The sequence below is a fragment of the Lampris incognitus genome, chromosome 7, assembly GCF_029633865.1.
Source record: "Lampris incognitus isolate fLamInc1 chromosome 7, fLamInc1.hap2, whole genome shotgun sequence".
In the NCBI taxonomy this organism is placed as follows: Eukaryota; Metazoa; Chordata; class Actinopteri; order Lampriformes; family Lampridae; genus Lampris; species Lampris incognitus.
In genome coordinates, this window is record NC_079217.1 from 15,259,053 (window position 1) to 15,281,409 (window position 22,357).

Consider the following 22,357-nt stretch of genomic DNA (forward strand, 5'->3'; position numbering starts at 1 on the left):
GAACTGTATGTTTTCTGTAAGATTTTGGAGCCCAGATGAATCCCACCCCCTGCCCCTCCCGCTCCGTCCCTCTAATACACTTTTTTACCCTTCATGTGTGAAGAAGGAACAAAGATTGTTGACGCATAACAGCTTTATTATGTAACCACGTCATCTATCATCTCACAATATGTCATACAATATTCTTAATGTAGCCTGTTCAGCTACTACACAATGAAGTAAATTGTCACCATGATTCATAAATCAGCCAAAACTAAAGCTATTTTATACTAAAGGATTGTAAGAAATTACTGCCAGTCAGTTATTTGGACTCTCCATTTGAAATTATTTTCCCATTTCCAAGTTATATCAGGCTGTGGAGTCCCTCTAGAGCCTCCATTCTGTGGCTTTCCCCCTCAGCACTGATGCGTCCAATGAAAACAAAGCTAGCCCAGGGCTGCGCAGCCCTACAGTTATAGACTGGGAGTGCCCAAACCCGGGGTATAAATACCCAGCTCCATATCTATATTTAGTATTAGCTCCGTTTTGAAGGGAGGCCCAGTTTTGTCGGAGGAGATGGGTTTGCTGTGTAATTCCTGTGTAGCTCCTAGCCACAGATTTTCTCTCTGTATTTTTCATATTTGGGGTGAGCTGTTGTAATTCCAGAGCCAGATCATCCTTCCCTTGGAAGAGGCTCATTTACAATATTGATGGCTGGCCGTGTGTAGAGGGACCGGGGATGATTGAACAATCACGTCAGTACGCCATTTATTGGTAAAAGTCGAACGTCGCCCAGAGGTACGATTAGGAAAGCCAATTACTTTCAGACTATACTTACACCGTGGTGCCCTCTTGCTTTGGGCTTACAGTTGTTTCTTTTTATTACTCCCACTCTTTTATTTTATTTCTTTATTTTCCAGACTCCCCCTTTTTCTTTTTTTTTTATAGACGGCAGCAAACTTATACAGTGTATTACTGTTACTCGTTTCTGAATTAACAGAAATATGTCTGCTCGGCGGCGCCCCGCTATCTCACCTGGTGGAGCCGCGTGCCACGTATCAAGGCTGAGTCCGTACCACAGCGGCCCGGGTTTGAGTCCAGCCTGTGCCCTTTGCTGCATGTGATCCCCTGCCTACCCTGTCCGTCACCCTACTGTCACTGTCAAATAAAGCGGAAAAATGTTAAAAAAGGAGATATGTCTGCTTGCTGCTGGGATATTTCTTTTGACGACATTGAGCTAATTTGTAGCTTTGCTTGAACTGAGTCACGTTATTAGATTACATGATGTTACATCGCTGAAGATGCCAGATTCCCTCAACAGGGGCTTTTTTGTGGCACTGGAAGACGTGATTACAGGCCTTTGGCAATGAGGGTTAACCAGCAGATGACAGACACTAATGTGCACAAGAGAGTCTCCTAAAGATGGCTCCCCCTAGCCTGTGTGGTTGATGACATCATCTCGGGGTATTTTCTGGATTGAGATGTAAGGTGTTTGCTGGCAGGGTGACACTGCATCCTGCCAATGTAAGGATTTGTCGATGCACATTTCTCCCCTTGCTTCCCTCATGTGCATACAGGGGATAATATGGTCGAAAACTATATGAATGAATAATATAATGGTGTTATTAGTAATGCTGAACCTAATACAGTGGATAACATGAATGCATACATTTTGAGTGTGCACCACTTGGTATACCCGGTTGCTGTGGCCGTTGCACACGACCTCAGTATTTCAGCACAATAGGTAACTTTAATTTCAATCGGGGAATAGACGGGCAAGAGAAGCGTTTCGAAAATGGAGAAGCGGAGCTCTTTTTCAAGTTGGAGACATCCTAAAAACGTCGCCTCTCGTCGATCAGTCTTTTAAGGCCAGCTGAATAGACTTGCTAAGAAGAAACAAAGGTGTGAAAAGCAAAACCTTGGAAAAGGATATTCCGCCATCTGTGGTGATAAGATTGTTGGTGCCGTTGGCTTTTGCTCTCGTCAATTCACCGATCTCTCTCGATACAGGGACTGACGGCAAAACATAAACTTTCAAAACATTTAATTTGACTCTGTCGTCAGTCTGATTGTATTCTTCCTGGGTACCACTGCGGCTAAACAGACATGCATGCCTTATTGTGGAGCTATTGGGGGGGGATTTTACCCCCGAGCGATTTGCTGAAACATGTATGTAATCCTACTCGTAAAAGACCAAGTCAAATGCCTTTTTTTTGGGGGGGGGGGGGATCTTTCACACTCACCAAATCATATAAACCCAGTATTGACCTGGCCCTTGCTGGCAGATTTCTAAAGATGGATGGGCCGAGAGAGAATCTGGTGTTAGAGGGATATGAGTTGAAATGGATGGGGTTGGCGGCTCTCTGGTGTAATAAAAGAAATGAAAGTAGTAATAGACTCTCAGTGAATTCCATTAGGCCCACACTGACACTACACAAGCCATTCATTATGATGATGCTGTGAAGTCAGACGTTTCATTGTGGAGTCCAAAGCCCGGTGCAGAAGGGGACACAGAGGGATGGGTGGAGCACAAAAGGTCTGCTTCAGCCTCCTTTACTGTCGTTTCCTGCTGTTTCTATGGAGATTGGAGACTTTTCAGCCAGTCAATCAATAGACGCCTGCTTTTCAACAGGCAGCCTTGAAATTCTCTGTGCAAGTGCTGACGGGAAATCGTGTGTTCAAAACTGTCTATGACTTTCTAAGAGTGTGCTGAAATTGACAAAAAACGAATGTGCAACGTGTGCAGGCTAAAATGACTTGTTTAGAACATCTATACATTATTTGAAAACAGCAAATAATGCACAAAGACATTCCAGATGTATCTTAAAATTGATTTTCCCTTTTTTTTCAAAGATTTAATTTCGGTGACTCAACCCCTCTAATCCCTGCTCTCCGTTCAAAGGTGGAAAGGGAGGTAAGAAAAAGAAGACCAAGGCTGGCTCCAAGCCCACCAAGGCTAATGGCTCCAACTGGGCCAATGTTCCCCTGCCCCCTCCCCCTGTTCACCCTCTGCCTGGCACTGAGATGGACCACTATCCCAATGAGCACCATGAGGGTGGAGGGTAAGTTTCACAACCTTCTCCAACCTTAACCACGAAGTGAAATGCAAATTTTATGCTCTCCTCAATCAGTATTATGACAGATGCTACTTCTCCCAGCTATGGTAGCTGTAGGAAAACTACATAGTGTTTGCACAAAAAAACAAAAACAAAAAATAACACCTTAGCTTTTGTTGGTGGGAATGGCAACATAAACCAATACCATGTGCGATACGTAACAGTGCTGTGCTTTTCACTGGACGGTACTTTTTCTCTGCAACTAATTGCAGTACATCTGGAGAAAAGCTGCAAAATCAATGTGAGCACAGTCTCCTCAGGCAGCCAAGTACACATATATTAAGTGCATGCACACAAACAAACACAAGTAATACACATGCTTACAGATGGTTGTGGATCAGTCTATCTGCCGAGCTTGTTTTCAGTCGGTGGAAAAGAAAACAGCTTTCTAGAAAAACAAAAAAAAAGACATACTTCCAGCAGGCTCCTGCCACTCAGAGCACACAGTTATGCAGATGGTTTCAGATTCCACCATTTGCTGATTCCCACAGTGGAACAAAACAGAACTGCATTATTTAAACAACAACAACAAAGGATAAACAAGAGATAGTGAGACATTGAGAGTTTATCCACTGTGTTATCCACTAGAGAGATAAAAGGGTGATTGTCATAGAATTGCAATATAGGGGTGTCCAGGTAGCGTAGTGGTCTTTTCAATTGCTTACCAACACAAGGATCACCGGTTTGAATCCCTGTGTTAACTCCGGCTTGGTCGGGCGTCCCTACAAACACAATTGGCCATGTCTGCGGGTGGGAAGCCAGATGTGGGTATGTCTCCTGGTCACTGCACTAGCGCCTCCTCTGGTCAGTCTGGGCGCCTGTTCAGGAGGGAGAGGGAACTGGGGGGTGGAATAGCGTGATCCTCCCACATGCTACATCCCCCTGGTGAAACTCCTCACTGTCAGGTGGAAAAAAGTGGCTGGCGACTCCACATGTATCGGAGGAGGCATTTGGTAGTCTGTAGCCCTCCCTGGATTTGGATAGAAAAAAATCCACACACACACAAAAAAAAAAGAAGAATTGCAATGTAAAACCTGCACCACTCTTCTTCTACACTATTAGATTACTTGGTTCAAGTCAGAGATATATTACATAAGGCAGGAGTGTGGCCTAGCCGTTGGGAGAAGTATGCACCATAAACCAGACAGACTGTGGCGAAGTCCCAGTATCTCCTTTGTCTCTTAACTAAGAATAGCTTAGTTGCCAGGTAGGGGAAGGAATTAAGGAGGGAAAGGTACGGTATTTCTATGCTGAGTACAAAAAGCAAATTATAAACCCTTACTTCCTCGCTCTGTGAAAGTTCCCCTGGGTTCCCCATCAGCTAAACGACTACAGATGTCAAATTTAACTCCAACACTGCTTTTACCCATTAAGGAGTAAATCCTTAACAATTTTAAACACTCTGTAGTACATGTTGACAGTAAGAGGAGCTCATTGAAAGTGACGGTGTGTGTGTGCGTGTGTGTGTGTGTGTGTGTGTGTGTGTGTGTGTGTGTGTGTTTCTGTCTGGTCCAGTGGTTGTGATGTCCTTTCAAGCCCATTTCCAATCTGGGAGAATCATCTGCTTTAATGGGTTTTTTGGCAAATGAAGAGTCCCGTGCACTGTAAATCTGAGGTTGCTCTTAATGGCAGCAGATTAAAACAGTAATGTCCTATATGGAATGTGCACTGACAAATTCCTTAATGAATTTGTTCTTTATGACCGGTATTATTTCACCATGTATAAGCACGATTATAGGAAATCAAAGCCCAAGCAACTCCTCAATTTGACAAAGTCACACTGCTACGTATTGGAGAGTTGGTTTAAAATACATCTAGTCCGGGGTGTCCGGGTAGTGTAGCGATCTATTCCGTTGCCTACCAACACGGGGATCACCAGTTTGAATCCCCATGTTACCTCCGGCTTGATCGGGCGTCCCTACAGACACAATTGGCCATGTCTACAGGTGGGAAGCCGCATGTGGGTATGTGTCCTTGTCGCTGCACTAGCGCCTCCTCTGGCCGGTCGGGGCGCCTGTTCGGGGGGGAGGAGGAACTTGGGGGAATAGCATGATCCTCCCACGCACTACGTCCCTTGATGATGTGCATTTGATGGCTAAATAGACACGTGACACTCATCATCTGTGGCTGCAGATTCTTGGGACGTTGATGATCTGCATGAACAATTGCTAACCGCTCATCAACTGATGGTCACAAAACTCCCACTTTCTCAACCCAGGTACGAGAGTGATGGCTGGGGTCCACCCATGCCCGTACAAACCTACCTCCACCAGGGAATGGAGGACGAGCTGGAGGAAGAGGAGGAGAGGGTTCCCACTCCGCCCATCCGCGGAGTTGCCTCCTCCCCTGCGGCAGTGTCCTTTGGCCAGCAGTCCACAGCCACCCTCACCCCTTCTCCCCGTGAAGAGATGCAGCCCATGCTCCAGGCCCATCTGGATGAGCTGACCAGAGCGTACCAATTGGACATGGCAAAACAGACATGGTAATTTTCATCATTTTAAAGTGTCAGTTAAAACCTTTGCTCATGCCTACCTTTTTTTTACATCTTTAAGAAACGTGAAAACTCAGGTTGTTAAACTTAGATTTAAGTTATAGCTTGCTAGGAATTATGCTTTAATACTAACTGTAATTTTGTTTTTTTGAAGTCCTTTATGGATCGACCTAATGAACTGTGGGTGCTGCAGGAGTCCTTTTTTACTGCATCTTAAGTTGGATTATTAAAATTTTATCTAAAATATTCAAGGCATATTTTTCTCTGTGTTTATTGCTTCAAGGATTTATTTTAGTCCTACAATATTCCTCATGTCAACTATCATTTACCATTGTGCTGTAGAGAAACACCCATTAACTGTGTAATTTTTTATAGACTCGTGCCACCACTTACTGTAAGCGACTTCTGTATATTGAGTTCTTAAGCGTAGTTGTTTACAACCCCCTCCCGCACACACAAACGCACACATCCCTGTGTGGCACATTCCATTGTTGCGGTGCTCATGCAAGTCAGATGAAGGCCATGCTTCATACTGTCAGTGAGGCTAGAGCGAATGAGGGACTGGCATCCATTCATAATCGTGGAGGGGGGTTGGGGGAGGGGGGAGGATGCTTGTCAGGAAGGAGATGTCATGCTACCCAGTAATGACCATGTTTGTTAGAGAGCATCTCTGACAAAAGGAGAAGGCCAGTAATTACAACCAAATCCCTCCGCAAACCGCGTCAAAGACGCGGTACTCCTTGAACAAATGTGGCTGTCAGCAGTGCCTGCCGCTGCCTATGAGGTGTCAGCCTCGTGTCGACAGGCCTGGCATGTGTGCTTTTGTACCATCCACAGCTGCAATTAGTGGGTCATTGTATTAGCATGCGAGAAGCAGCACCATAGAATTAGCGGATTCGCCCAAATTTATTCAGAATACAAAAGAAGGCCCTTTAAAATTAGTGTGACAGTTCCCCTTCCATCTGGGGCATCCTTGTTTCCCTTCTGTTCCTGTCAAATTTTCCGTTGTTCCTTCTGCCCTCATCAGCCCGCCACATTCCTTGATGTGTGTACACGTGCATACCAGCGATGTAATTAAACACGCTGTCTTTCTCCTGCAAGGCACATGCAGGGAGGTTCTCTCCCCCCCCAGGCTCCAGCTCCCCCGGTCGGTTACGTGTCTAGCACACTGGTGTCCGACCTAGAGACTGACCTGCCCGACGAGGATGAGGAAGAGGAGGAGGAGGAGGAGGATGAAGGCTACGGAGCCAGGCATCCTCGAGGTATTGAGCACACACCAGGCTCCAGCATGGACAACCTTGACAGCTCTTTAACAGGTGAGATGCCGTGGTTTCAGCTGTGTTCGTTGCTGGCGCTGTCATTGTTTCTCCCTACTTATGAACATGAATTTCACCCACTTTAGAATTTATCCAGATTTCCACCCGTACAACACAAAATTATATGCAAAAATATCAGCGGAAATATCTTCAATCAGTTTACCATAACTCAAAGCCAATTAAATGTTAAGGCCATTGTTAAACTGTCATTACTTTGACCACTTAATAGTAAATTGTTCTACTAAAAATGCTACAGACTGTCATAATCTTTTCATGTCGTAAAAGCGTTTTAAAATTTTGCCGTTATTAGGTCTTGTTTTACAGTGTACTGGTTGTTGTTCATGACATGTTCTTCACGAGCCCGTTGAATGCTAATTTGTATGTGAACATGCCTACTGACGATGCCTCAATCAAGTTTTGAAGCACTTTTGGCAGAATTATAATTATCACCCCCCCACCAAAAAAAAGAGATAAGAAAGTCCATGAATTTTAAACAGGACAGTGAGAGGGAAATTAAGAGGAAGGAGAGGCAAGGCGGGCAGGGTAGAGCGACTTGTGATTTAACTCGCACGCGACACCGGAGCCATTGCCACCAATATCTTCCCTGGGAGATTTGAAATGAATTTCACGTGCAGCATATTCCATTCCAGACTGGAGGCACCATTTCCATTTTTACAACTCACCGAAAGCTTTTACGGCCGTCTGTCCAAGGAGCATATGAAGGGCATAACATTGGAACGGTAGATCCAGTGGGGCTGGGTCCGCCATTTTCCCCCTCTTCCACCAGCTGGGAAGACCACAGCAGCCCCTCTGTAAACACCGGGTTGAATATCTAACCCGCGTTTTACATGATGAGACACAGCAGTCGTTTACTACATCGACAAAAGCTGACACTAAATGTACATGTCCTCGGTTGAGGACAGATGGAGATGGCGAGGACGGGTTGCGGATTCCACAGCGGTGCCCCCAATGACCTCTCGAGAGGTTACGGGGTACAGGTCGTCACCACCATCTCAGCTCTTGCGACAATGCAAGTGAATGGCAAAAAAAAAAGCGTAAGCTGGTTGGAAATTTAGGAGTGGAAAGGAAGAAGAAAGCAAATGATGTGTCTCAAAATAGAAAAGCTGAGCTAGAGAGAGAAGAAGGGTGGAATGGTTGACAGCGCTGCTTGTTCTGTTTCGTCACTGACAGCCCTTAAGTGTGGTTTTCTATTGGATGATGGAACAGCGGCCGTGGCTGCACTGACACATGCGTTTGCTGATATATTTAGAGGAATATAAAGCAGCAACTTGGCTGTAATCTGCCGCATCTCTCCTCCACTGTATTACACTGAAGACAGCACTATTTCTTCTTATCTCCACATGTCTGGCTCGCTCCCCGTTGCCTGACAGCAGACATGGTCCCAGCCTCCAGAGTTAGAGGAGGGAAGAGATTTAGTGTGGCCACCATTTCGAAGCCGCACAGAAAGGAAGTGGGGGGGGCAGGAAGAGATGCCTGTCAAGTTTCACTTGATAGATTTGTCCTTGTTTTAATAATATGGAAATAGGTCTGTTTTCTTAATGTTACACCAAAGGCCATTAAATCAAACCTTCTCTCGTCTGCCCCAGAAAAAAAAAGCCAACCCACTCCTGGGGCCGTTTTTCACAGGCAGGTTGTCTGTTTTGGGCTTCCCGGTGTGTTATCCTGTGCCCCGAGATAATACAAACACGTTTTTCAGAAGATAAATGGTAGTCCTGCCATTGTAGTAGGTATTCAGTGGTCACGTTATGACTGGGCCACAGAGAGGAAGTGGGCAATCAGGTGAGTACCAAGCATGTGGAGAGTCGGAAGTAAGACACAAGTCGTGTGAAGGCTGAGCTGTCGCAGCAGCCGGGCTGTTACGTATGTCCACAATAAGGTTGGGAACCGGGCCGCGCTATAGAAGATTACTCTCCCATAAAACCTTCCCCGGGTTTGTGAGGGGCAGGGTCACGTCTCTTGACGGCAGGTAGGGACGGCTGCTCATCAGGGGGAATGATTTCCCCGTGTAACGACATGTAGATTAGGGTCTCCGTCGGTGTAAATCACTTTTAGTGGCGGGAGGGGCCCAGGCTGGGTTTTTTACTGCCCCTAGCCAGCTCTGGTTTACTGGCCTTGCTCTGTTAGTGCGTGGAACACGCGAGGTGTCGGCCAGCGCTTTTTACAGTGCACGGTGTGGGCCATTACTCCGGCTCAAGACATGTTAAAATGGCAGATCCGCAGTGCAAAGCGTAGCCTTGGACCATAGAAAATACCACAGGTCCACTGCAGAATAAAAGACTTGATTGAATCAAATTACTTTGCCGTGATTGTAGCTTGATTGGAGTACAGTGGTTGAGGATAGGAGTGCTCCAGAGGTGCAGCAGCAGAAAGCGGCAGTTAGTACAACTGGAAAGTAATTTTGTGACGTGATTTGCTGAGGCAGTGTTCCTAAGATGAGCTGGAGGAGTTGGAAGCCTCCGTGCTTTGGCTGGCACTGCCTATACTTCATTATCTGCTCTGTTCTTTGTGGGAGGATTGGACCCAGCAGAACTGCTGTCTTTCTTTCTCAGAGAAAACACTCCGAGAAAGGAATTTCAATTTGAATTGGTAAGATATAGGACTGAAAATAGTTACCGACTTGGTTTCAGCTGGCAATGAAAAGGTTGAATATGCGTTATGCAGGTTTATTTCATTTGATGCAGTAGAAGGAGGATGCTGTTGATAGGTTCACTGTTAAAGCAGCAGTTTTCTTTCTTTCTTTTTTGGGGGGGGGGGGTTTCCCCCTTTTTCTCCCCAATTGTATCCGGCCAATCACCCCACTCTCTGAGCCATCCCGGTCGCTGCCCCACCCCCTCTGCCTATCCGGGGAGGGCTGCAGACTACCACATGCCTGACTACCACATGCCTCCTCTGATACATGTGGAGTCGCCAGCTTCTTCTTTTCGCCTGACAGTGAGGATTTTCACCAGGGGGATGTAGCGCATGGGAGGATCACGCTATTCCCTTCCGACCGACCAGAGGAGGCACTAGTGCGGCGGCGGCGACCAGGACACATACCCACATGCGGCTTCCCACCCACCAACTCCAGTTCGTCTTACCATGCCTTGGTCAGGGGCACAGACAGGAGTATAAACCCTAACATGTGTGTCTTTTTGATGGTGGAGGAAACCGGAGCACCCGGAGAAAACCCACCACAGACACCGGGAGAACATGCAAACTCCACACAGAGGATTGACCTGGGATGACCCCCCCAAGGTTGGACAACCCCGGGCTTCGAACCCAGGACCTTCTTGCTGTGAGGCGACAGCGCTAACCCCTGCGCTACCGTGCCGCCCTTTTGAAAATGCTGCTGATGGTGAAAAATGCTGCTGATATACTGTATGTGAAACCTACAACCCTTAAGGTCTGTTCAGACCAAGTCTGATACAACAGAATGACACAAAAGTAAGAAATATTTGCAAAATATTTTTGTTTTTTGCACCAAAGCATCCACACCAAGCCTGATGCCAATCTTTCTCTGGAAAAAGTTTGGATAACAGAAAAGAAAAAAAGAGTCCACAAGTCGCAGCAGTGATGACGAGTTTGTCACATTGCTTATCAAACAGCAGATGAAAAGGAAAAGATGGCGCTTGATTCAAGAGCTTAAGTTGTACCGTGGCCGCTTTTGGCAGTACTTCAGAATGTATGTGGGTGTTTGAGGCATTGTTGCGAAGTGTTGGGACCCTTTCTGAAAAAACAACATACAAACTACCAGGAACCCGACCGACCCAGAGCAGCGTCTGGCCATGTGTTCACCATCAGCTGGCGGGTGTTTTACTACAGTATGTGTGATTATTGTATTGATAACACAGCTATGTGGAGCTGCATCTGGCTTCATTTACATCACGGCAACACTGGCAGAGCTTCTCATTCACTCACCCACTCTCTCTCTCTCACACTCTCTCTCTGTCTCTCTCTCAAACACACACATGCAGACGTGTCAACCCACACACCAGTGTTGTAGGCATATTGATGTCAGTAGTGAACTAAATTTTCAACAAAATAACTCCAAAAATTTTCTTTTAAAAGAAGATTGTTGGTAACATAAAGAGATATTCCCTCAGGCCTACTGGGTAGCGTAGCGGTCTATTCCGTTGCCTACCCACACGGGGATGGCCGGTTCGAATCCCCGTGTTACCTCTGGCTTGGTTGGCCGTCCCTATAGACACAATTGGCCGTGTCTGTGGGTGGGAAGCTGGATGTGGGTATGTGTCCTGGTCGCTGCAGTAGCACCTCCTCTGGTCAATCAGGGCGCCTGTATGGGAGGGAGGGGGAACCTGGGGGGAATAGCATGATCCTCCCACGCACTACGTCCCCCTGGTGAAACTCTTCACTGTCAGGTGTAAAGAAGCGGCTGGCGACTCCACATGTATCGGAGGAGGAACGTGGTAGTATGCAGCCCTCCCCGGATCAGCAGAGGGGGTGGAGCAGCAACCGGGACGACTCAGAGGAGTGGGATAATTTGCCAGGTACAATTGGGGTGGAAAAGGGGAGGGGATAAAAAAAAGATATTCTCTCACCCCACATCTACCCTATGGCCTCTTTCAGCTCTGTGTTTTTATCACTGCTATGACTTTCCTCATATAAGTCCTTGTACTCTGACACCATGTTTCCAACAGCTTGGTCACCATGAGTGGTTCAAGTCCCATGACCTCTCTGTCATGTGATTAAAAGTTAATAGCTTATTGGTCGGAGAGTTTGTTATAATAATAATAATAGTTAAAAAAAACTGAAATCGAACCAGCAACGAATTGGGGGGGGGGGGGGGAGCCTATCGTGGCAGTATGATAGTTTCATTGTCGGTGTGTAAGACTTCACCGATGTGTTTTTTTGTGCGAAAAATTCAGACTCGGTCTGAATGGACCTTTACTCTGCCTTCTACATCAAAATAGACCAGATTGTATAAGGACATGTGAATAACAGAGCGTGATCACCGTTATCCTATGATGAGACATGTCTATCCTGATGGGGGTGGTCTCTTCCAGGATGCCAAGGCCCCCATCCACAGGGCATGAGGGCTCACTGGATGGTTTGTTTGATGAGGATGAAAATGATGTAAATCATATGCTATGACCTTCACAGTCACCAGATCTCAACCCAGTTGAACACCTGTGGGAGATGTTGGAGCGATGTGTTAGACGGCGCTCGCCACCACCACCATCAAAACGCCAGATGAGGGGACATCTTTTGAAAGGTTGCAGGGTTCAGAGACTTGTAGAGTCTGTGACCAGGAGCACCGAAGCTGTTCTGGAGACTCATGGTGGACCAACACACTTTATATTGGCTTTTCCTTTAGTTCGTCACCCGTCTGTATATAAATATGTAAAGAGAGAGAGAGAGAATGTCGAAAATCACGATGGTTTCCCTTTAAAATCGATAAACCAGATTTATATGAATAAGCTTTAATCCCACCCTGAAATGGGTCATTTTGTGTTTCCGGCGACAAGTGCTGTTGGAGATACCAAACCTTATCATCTGATAGATACAGAACAGATATTAACACGCGTGAACTGGCTTCATCTGACTCTCTGAGCTCCTCCGCCAGCCTGTCATGGCCAGGATTCGGACTTTAACCTTTTGTATTCCACCGACCTTTTCTCCACCCTGCTGCTAACTTTTCATCCCCGTCTCCCACTCCACGACCTTTACCCTTTACTCTGTCTATTCAGAATACTTGGGTAACAGCCACTTTAGCGAAGTATGCCAAGTCCGTCCCACTGAAAGCTGTCACATTAGCTGACTGTGCTCTGTGCTCTCGCTTACCAAAGTGGCATATTTTTATTGGCAGACCGATAGTTTTATATTTTAAGTGCTGGCCTGGCTCTTTACGTGAGGGGGGGGAGAGAGAGCATAAAGACATACTCGCAGTAGCACATGGACACACAAAGGAAACTGCAAGAATTCCTACATATATATGCCTCTCGTAATGCACCCACCGCTTGGCTCTTGTTTGAATTTTGCCCGTTGTTTTTACTCTCCTGAAAGTGACATCAGGGCTTACTTGCTTCAAGCCTGTTGGATCGCTCGCCCATCGGCCACCTTGATTTTGTATTCAGCCTGAAAGCCATCTTTAAGGATGGAGCCCTTCTAGACAGTGGCCCCTATGCATTTTCAAACGGGGATACGAGCTTAGCGAGCATAACACCAGGTGTTTGATCCGGCACACAGTGTGGTGAGCTGCTCTGTCTGTGTCACCTGAGGCAACCCGGTATCTAACGCTGCTCTCCACAGGTGCACTCATTCTTCTTTATCAAAAGAAGCGCTAACTCAGTAGGCCCCAGACCTGCTGTCCCACTGAATGTGTGTGTGTGTGTGTGTGTGCACCTCTTTTCCCGTGTTGTCTGTGTGTGTATTTAAATGCATGCGAGTACTGTAAGAAGTAAAAGGGGCAGGCTAAGACAGCACTCCTCACCTGCCGGGACAGTAATACCCTGCAGCAAACAAAGCCATTTCAGTCTGGGTCCTTTTGATTTAACATCAGCTGCCTTTATAAAAGCACGCGGTACATTTTTCTGTCCAAATGTATGGAACTTCAGTACAATGAAAGAGGTTTGGGTGTTTTTTTTATGGCATGTCATGCAGCATGTAAGGGTAATATCCATTCAAACGCCTCCAACCAAACCAAACACTATAAAATGATGCAGTTGAATTTTGATGTTGTGAAATTCAGAACCCGCACACACAAACTCAGTGGGTTACAAGTTCACACATACACTGCCACACAAAGGCACACACACACACACAGAAGTGCTGAATCTGTAGCTGTGGTGTTCCACAGGGTCCATGGTGAACGGCTGGGGCTCGGCCTCGGAGGACGAGCGTAATTTCTCCAGCCACAGGTCCAGTCTGGGCAGCTCCTCCGACGGCTCCATTTTCACCCACTGCAGCTTTGCCCAGGCCCTAGTGGCCGCTGCAGACAAAGCTGGCTACCGCCTGGAAGGCACCAGCCTCAGCAAGAGAGGTTGGTGTGTGTTTGTGGAGCCTAGCAGCCCACAACCTGCTGGCTGGGAACATCTACCCCAGCAGGATGAAGATTTCTTCTGCTCTGCTATAATTATTTCTCCTCTGGCATCCTTGGGGCTGATGCCTGCCCCCATATTGTTGGCTGGTGGTTTTTCCTATCTGCTGCTGCTTGTGGATGCTGTGCCCAGGGTGTGCATGGCACCGTTTGAACGTGGCTGTTCCGAGGATTTCTGTCTGTCTTTATCCTTGCCTCTGCTCCATTTTAAAGCTTGGCTTTGCATTCTCTCTTCCTTGGGTTGAAGGAATAATGGTTGGACGGTTCGTCTCGCTGGTGATTTTCTACTGCACACGTCTCTAACAAGTGTTTCCTCTTTCCTAAAATAGCCCTAACTTTGATAACTTTTTTTTAAAAATTAATTAGCCTTTGTATGTATCTACTTTTACCAACCACCAGACCTTTATGCTGACATCCCTCCCTTCAGGTAAAGGCCTTTCCCACAGGCCGCGGCCCAGCAGTCCCTTCTCAACAGATGGCAGCACAGTGGGCACACACAGCCTGGGCCACCAGAGGGCCACTCGGCCCACCCGCAAACCCCGGAGCCAGGGCACAGCACCACACCGGAGAGATGCTAGTGCAGATGGTGGGTAAACATTTCTATTGCTCGTATTCTTGTTTTTATTTCATTAACTGTTTACCTCGAATATTTTTTAATCCAGATCGAAGTTAATACCAAAAAGTGTGGTGCTCCATAATTCTGATTTCAAAACTTTGTTGAGCCGGGCGTCCAGGTAGTGTAGCAGGGACCGCCAGTTCAAATCCCCATGTTACCTCCAGCTTGTTCAGGGGGCGCCCCTACAGACATAATTTGCCGTGACGGCGGGTGGGAAGCCGGATGTGGGTATGTGTCCTGGTCGCTGCACTAGCGCCTCTTCTGGTCGGTTGGGTCACCTGTTCGGGGGGGGGGGACTGGGGGAAATGGCGTGATCCTCCCACACGCTACGTACCCCTGGCGAAACTCCTCACTGTCAGGTGAAAAGAAGCGGCTGGTGACTCCACATGTATCAGAGGAGGCATGTGGTAGTCTGCAGCCCTCCCCGGCTCGGCAGAGGGGGTGGAGCAGCGACCGGGACAGCTCGAAAGAGTGGTGTGATTGGCTGGATACAATTGGGGAGAAAGGGGGGGGGCTTTGTTGAGCCAGAGTCCAGTTGTTCAAAAGTGTATTCATAAAACACAAGAATAACAGAGGCGAACATTGTGTTAATTGTCTTAATGACTCAGCAAATAGCAACCGTCTTTAATTTTTGGAAATATTTCATAGAAAGAAGTGTGTGCTTAAAAAGTATCATGTTATTATTAAGTTAGTACATTTACTGATTAATTCTCCCTTCATACAGACCTACCTCCTCCACCTGAGCCCCCACCATGTCAGGGGCAGGGCCGTGTCCAGGGGGCCCGAAGTGTAGGCACAATGGGAGCCCCTTCAGAGAGGAAGGCCTCGTCCTTGGAGCGCCAGCCCATGTCAGGACCTTTTTCTGGGATGGAGGAGATGAAGAGCTCCATCGACAGACAGACACGCACCTCCATGGAGCACCACCGCCAGGCCCAAGACAGGCTGGGCTCTGTGGATCGAGGGGATGACGGCCGCCGGGGCCACAAAACAGGTTTGAGTGAAAAGCATCCAGACACTAAACAAGGAGTATTTTAGGCAAGATTATGTCAGACAATACATGAACAACAGCCTGACATGTATTTCTTTGTTAAGATAATGACTTGGAAAGATCTGGCGCCAGATCTGCACCATCTCTCATAATAGTATTTGGGTATGAACTGGGAATAAAACTGAGCAGGTTTACAAAGGAAATACCATGGTAACCACTGACCGCACAGCTTTTTGGTTGCTTGCTGGGTTTGTGTCAGGGCATAATTTGCTATTAAATTTGATTACTTACTTTGATTACACAATAACATAGAGATTCACAGCCGACCAACAATACTTAAAGCTTGGGTGCAGGACTTTTACATATAAACGAACGTCCATGACATTCAAGCCCTTGTTACGTGAATTCACACAACGATGATTAAGCCCGTCACCGCCAGGTAAATCTCTGTATTTCGCAGTATACCGGAGTTTTACGTCTGGCGTTTGTTGCGACAGTCCACGCTGGAGCACCGGTAGCGATGCGCTTTACGTCACCAGCAACGCTTTGCCAGAGCTGAGCTACCACGTAATGAAAGCGTGCGCGTGCCTCTGATCGGTTTTCCTTTGGCGCTTTCTGCCAGAAAGCTTCCGGGCCTGGAAGCCATGGCAGAAAAACCTAAGAAGGGTCCAAAAAAGGTTTCCGATGCCCCAGAGAAAAGAGAAACTCGGCATTCAGACTCAGGATGGATTAAAGTGGGGAAAAAAAGGAAAGTGATCTTCGGCGAGGACATACTGAAAGAAGAAACGTAATTACTCTCACTGCCAGAAGGGGGAGACAAAACTTCCACGCTGCAGGTTTAAATTTAAAAGGATATTGATTTTTTTTTTAATCTCTTGGATAGAAAACATGTTCATCTGTTTGAAAAATTTATAGACTCTCAAAAGGCATATCGTTCGTGAATCTTACCTGTGTTTAAAATATTTATTTGCATTACACCAAACAAAGAAATGGGTTTGTTGTTGAACAAAGCTTTTGTGTTGGGTTGGTTAGCTTACATGCTGGGGCTGGGAATGGGCTCCAACGAACAGATTGCACTGTCTGCCACTTGCTCTGGCTTCCAAAGTGCCTCCCTCCCAGCCTTCCCTCAGCCTCTCCACTCTTCCTGTATTTGCAGCCAGTATTGGCCTTCTCCACCCCAACCGAGGCAGGAGGCCCTAGCAACTGGGATACATGCTAATCGCCTCGGCTTTCATTTCTCACACAAACAACTGCCAGTCTGAAACTCATACACCCCATCTGTGTGTATGTGTGTGTGTGTGTGTGTGTGACGGTTTGCGTCTGTGTAAGTATATGAAGTCATGCATGTGTGTGTGATCGTTACAGCTCACTATGCAGCATGTCTTGCCCTTCTTTGTGCCAGGACTTTCACTGAGAGTCATTTTGACAGACAGAGAGCCTTTCAGACAGACGAGTGCCACAATCAGCATCTTTTGGGGGGGGAATTAAGTGAATTCCCATATGGCTCCCAGAGCTGCCTGATGCACAGCAGAATCCACAGAGGTCAGGACAGGCTCTAGTCCTGTTATTAGTGAGCAGTGGGGAGTAGTATGATGAGCTTTCACGCCATGGGAAGGGCCTGCTGAGGGTCAGTGTTGCACTACTCTGCAGCAGGGGAAGGGCACAGCAGCCAGCAGTCTCTCTTTTATTGTGTTTACCCCCTCATGGAGCTGGTAGCTGGAGGGCCCATGTGTGAGTTTTCTCTGTGGTGTGCCCTGGCATCACCCGTTGGCACCATCACACTGCAGATGTCAGGAAGAGTGGGGGTCTGGGAAGTGCGGCCTCTTTGTCTCCGGGCAGCCTACCACAATGAAACAAACAGTTGAGCGTAAAACTTTTTTTTTTTTCTGGCTCATTTTCAAACTTCCTGTGTCTTGTTTTCATGTTTTCCAGAGGAAGGTTGCCTGCCCTACAGTAAACCATCCTTCCCCTCCCCCGGCGGCCACAGCTCTTCTGGTACATCCTCCTCCAAAGGGTCCACGGGGCCACGCAAAAACGAGGGACCCCGACAGCCACAACAGTGGACCGCCACAGAGCATGCTGAATTCCTGGGAACCAACGGACAGGGACCGTATTCGGGGGAGTTATGTACGTAATTCCTACTGAATAAATACCCGTTCTAATTACTGTGGCATCTGAGGTGCGAGTTGTGACAGCACAGAAACGATCCCTAAGTTTATTTTCTGTTTATTTTACATCACTCCAAGAATTTTGTGAACACAAGTTTGTCTAACTCGCGCAAACAGGGGTTTGGTTTTCGCCCTCTACACACTCGCCCGCTCACACACACGCATTTCTCAGGTCATTATGGGTAGATGCTTGTTTTACTTAGAACTATTTTGCACGTTTGTGCGAAATAAGTTAAAAATTGAGTTTTATCTGCTAAGTTTTTTTTTTCTCTACGGAGGAAAAAGCAGTCGTTTGACTTCAGTCGGTCCATTTGATTTTCTGACTCGCTTCATGTTGCTTCTGTCATTTTCACCCTGTCTAACATAGAGTAACCTGCCTGGGATGGGAACTGGAGAAAGCGTGGTCAGTCCTTGAACGAACGATGCCTCGTCAGTTGGTGCAATGAACTCTGTCCTTACCTGCGTGTTCTCTGAGGGAAAGGAATCAAGCAGAGGGTACGAGTAAAAAAAAAAAATTAAAAAAAACCGCAGTGTCACAGAACTGTAAATGTGATGTATAGACACACACATACTGTACATCTCACTGTTTTTTTGTCCTCAAGAAAATATTTTCCACCTCCTACCTTATTGTAATTTTCTTTTTGTTGGGGAAAAAAAAAGTTTAAAATTTTTTGAAAACACCTATATGAGAACAACTAATTTTCAAAGTAACTGCCCTTGAGAGAAAGGGATTTTTTTGTTCCCTGTAAATATATTCTTTACCTTGTTGTTGCATTGCTATGCAAGCCTAATTCAGTTTCAGCTTTTTATTTCCAACAGGTACACTTGGTTTCATCTGGTCATTTGTATTATATGTGAATTGATTGGCTGTTGTGCCATAAAATAATTGTTTTATAATCCATCGTTTGTTAATAGATCATTGATTAGTTACCATTATTATTATTAATTATTATTATTATTATTAATTATTGTTTTTTTTGCACTGCAATTTTTGGTGATAAGCACAAAAACATAGCTCCTGCTGACATGAAGAACCGGAAGAATATGTGAAGAGGAGTTTCTGTACTGTAAAGTAGAGAGAAGAAATTATATACTAATGTACAGAGAGATATTAATGAGTAAGGCTTTACTCATGGACGGCAATGAAAAAGACGCCTATTCCCGTAGCGGAGACTAATTGGGTGGCAGACTTAGGGGCTTTCCTTAGGTCACTCGTGGAAAAGGGCAGATATGAGGCTGGAAGAGTTGCGCACAGAGGGAACTGTACCAGATGAACAAGTTTACTGTTTAATTCCTACCAACTGTCCTAAAACAAAAGTTTGATGTCAGAGTCAAACAGCCCTTAAAGATTTGGGATTCCTCCAGGTTATCGTCTTGTTTTCTCAAACAGACTGAATGGATGCAAGCATTCCCCAGGGTTTCCAAGCATTTTTTTTTAATGTTTTATCGCCGAAATATTTTTTACCAAACTTGGCGTGCGCTCCTTCCATATTAGACGTCAGCTAGAACACGGCGAGGTGGCGAGGACGAGGGAGAGACGCGTCCCTCGACACAGGACAGTCGTAGCACTTTGGGCACATCTTCCAAGGTCGCGATTTCTCCGTTAGCCTTAATCGGTAGCGTGACGCCATGGACAGGAGGGGTGTTTCCTGTGGTTATTCCTCTCCGTAGTGGCGGTAGTTGTCAGGCAGCAGAGTAAGGGACAACAGGGACAGTCCTACCTAAAGACATTTCCAGGGGAGCTACATTTACATGCATTTACATTACATAGGTCCTGTTTTTGTTTTTTTTCTTACCGTTTGCTTTTTTAGATTCACCCGTTTCCGACACTGTTTTGTGTATTTTAGAGCACTTACTTTTTCCGTTCTCTGCACTATCCACGGCCTCGTCCGAGAAAATAACACAACGTCCTGCTTCGTCCGGTTGGAGTGCTGTATATTTGCTGATCTATTAAAGCTGCCGTTGCTCAGATGTTCGGCGCCTCGGTTCCCAGAATACCATGATTAGCACAGTGTTGTGTGTCCATAACGTTCAGACCCGAGAAGAAGACGGCGGTGTGTGTGTGTGTGTGTGTGTGTGTGTGTGTGTATAGTTGTACAGTGTAGCTTTCGGCCACTGGAACCGAACAGCGCAGTGATGGCCGAGGGGGGAAAACAAGCCTTGTAAATGAACTAGCAGGTCCCACTGCCTCTGTCTCTGCAGCCCCGGTCTGCAAGCAGACCACTTTCAGTCTGCCGGACCACCGTGACTCACTCACCTCCCATCTGCCACATAGGACTTCTCAGCCTATAAATCCCCAATTTGTATCTTTTCAGACGACGTTCTCGTTTGTTTGTTTGTTTGTCTCTTTGTTTCTTTGTTTATTTTTTAAACTGAAAAGCTTGTTTCTTTGTATGCCTTTTATGGACTCCGAGACGCTGCTTATAACAATGTTTTCGATATCGATGTTCAGGATTTTTCTGGTTCAATGACTGTTTCCTTCTTTTGTGGGTTTTTTTGTACCGCTAATGTTGATAAAGGAGAGGTGGAAACTAAAGGCTGTCAGATGCTGTTATACTGTTGTCTTTATCCCGTCGCCGTTTCATTTCATACCGTCCGCCCAGTGGCCAGGGCTCTGGAAATGAGGTGCAAAGAGTATCTCAGGTTATTTTACATTCTGGTGGTGTTCGTGCATGTGTGCGTGTGTGTGTGTGTGTGTGTGTGTGTGTGTGTGTGTGTGTGTGTGTGTGTGTGTGTGTGTGTGTGTGTGTGTGTGTGTGTGTGTGTGTGTGTGTGTGTGTGTGTGTGTGTGTGTGTGTCCATAGGCATCTCCACATCATCATGTCATTCCAGTTTAATTGCTGAAAAGAAAAAAAACCCTTTATGTCCAAAAACTGTCGTCCCCTTCTTTTCTTTTCGGCTGTGGATTTTGATTACACCTCGTAACGTGCTGGTCCATCCACCTCGAGAGACGATGTCAGTTAAAGAACATACCAAATTAATATTGATATTTCTAATGTCTAATGCGTTTTTAGTGGCTCTTTACTCATTGTTTTTTTTCCTTTTTTAAATCACAGTGTTGTTGTTTTTTGTATTTATTAAGAACTGATAATAAAAGTATATTGTGTAATATGCATAAAGATTTGTGGATTATGAAATGTCTCTTTTGGTTCCTTGTAAAGTTTGCTGTCCGAGCAGAGGAGCTATAGGCCATAAGGACTCGATAAAGCTCTCCGGGCTTGCAGCGATGGTGAAACGCCAAGTCGGTCATCCTCCAAAACTCAAGAGTCACTCTTTGCCCTGCATGTTCACAACACCGCTTATCACATGTCCAATCGAAACAAATGAATCTCTCCTAGATTACAAGGAGCGAGGAGAAGAAATGCTCACTACTTGCTTGTCAAGAGAATAGGAAGAAGAAAAACAAAAAAAACCAACCCATATTTTTGGCAGTATGAGAACTACTTTGGCTTTCCCTCTCTTTTGCTTCTTTTCTGGATATTGTTGGTTCTTTGTAGCCTATCTGTGTGTTGCCTTTTTGCTATAAAAGAGGATTAAAAATGACAAAAAAGAGAAAGTTGTTGGGTGAAGTCTGTCTGTACAGTAGGGGGGGGGCGGGATGACGCCCCCCCCCTTTCCAATGCCATTTCTACATTCTGCCCTTTTTGTTTCTGTAAAGAAGCTTCTGTAGTCACGTGCATGTCCTTGTCCAAGAAGAAAAGAAAAAAAAGTGGATCAAGAAAAAAAAAACTTTTACAGTCTCATTCCCATGTCCTGTATGATAAATCCATGTTTTTTTCCTTTCCTTGTACCTGGATCACTATTAAATAAATATTTTTTGAAAATTTAACCCGCCTTCCATTTTCTCTTTGAAAATTGAAGCTCTGGTGTGTTTCTGCAAACGCGGCCCGACTCGTCCTCAGCCTCTCATCTTGACAGCTGACGCAAAACTACCATCTGCGTAATGCAGAGTCTTCTCTTCTCAAACCAACCAACACGGGGATCGCCGGTTCGAATCCCCGTGTTACCTCCGGCTTGGTCGGGCGTCCCTACAGACACAGTTGGCCGTGTCTGCGGGTGGGAAGCCGGATGTGGGGTGTGGCCTGGTCGCTGCACTAGTGCCTCCTCTGGTCGGTCGGGGTGCCTGTTTGAGGGGGAGGGGGAACTGGGGGGGGAATAGGAGGGTTTCCGTGCAAGCAACGTCATCACAGAGATGCGTGCGCAACTAGGGGGCAGAAAGCAGCTACACCGCAGAGATTTTAACCAAGATGGAGGTCAGATGCAGCAGAGATGACGCGCAGTTGTTGTGCAATAAAACTGCACAAACCACCAAAAGGATGGGTGGAAAATGAACATTTTCATTGTTGAACCGCTTTGGTAGCTCTCAAAAGAAGCGGTTTTGCCCCCTGGCTGCGCACGCACCCAGTAATGTTTGCAAACAGGAAACCCGTCTATAGCGTGGTCCTCCTCTGGCGGAACTCCTCACTGTCGGGTGAAAAGAAGCGGCCGGCGACTCCACGTGTATCGGAGGAGGCATGTGGTAGTCTGCAGCCCTCGCCGGATGCGAATTTGCGAATCCTACTATGGCCACGCCAAGACCCGCCCTACTCTGTCTGTGATTGGCTAACCCTATCCCTTAACCCCACC

At 46.4% G+C, this 22,357-nt stretch overlaps 1 protein-coding gene across 1 annotated transcript in view; it reads left to right on the plus strand.

The window, feature by feature from the left end:
• robo2 (roundabout, axon guidance receptor, homolog 2 (Drosophila)) overlaps positions 1 to 17,698 on the plus strand; it is a 364,993-nt gene extending 347,295 nt beyond the window's left edge. Inside the window, 7 exon segments of the mRNA XM_056282789.1 lie at positions 2,882 to 3,041; positions 5,314 to 5,577; positions 6,688 to 6,902; positions 13,720 to 13,902; positions 14,387 to 14,545; positions 15,300 to 15,566; positions 17,496 to 17,698. Coding sequence (XP_056138764.1) covers positions 2,882 to 3,041; positions 5,314 to 5,577; positions 6,688 to 6,902; positions 13,720 to 13,902; positions 14,387 to 14,545; positions 15,300 to 15,566; positions 17,496 to 17,698 — 1,451 coding nt within the window.
• The last annotated feature ends 4,659 nt before the right edge of the window (positions 17,699 to 22,357 follow it).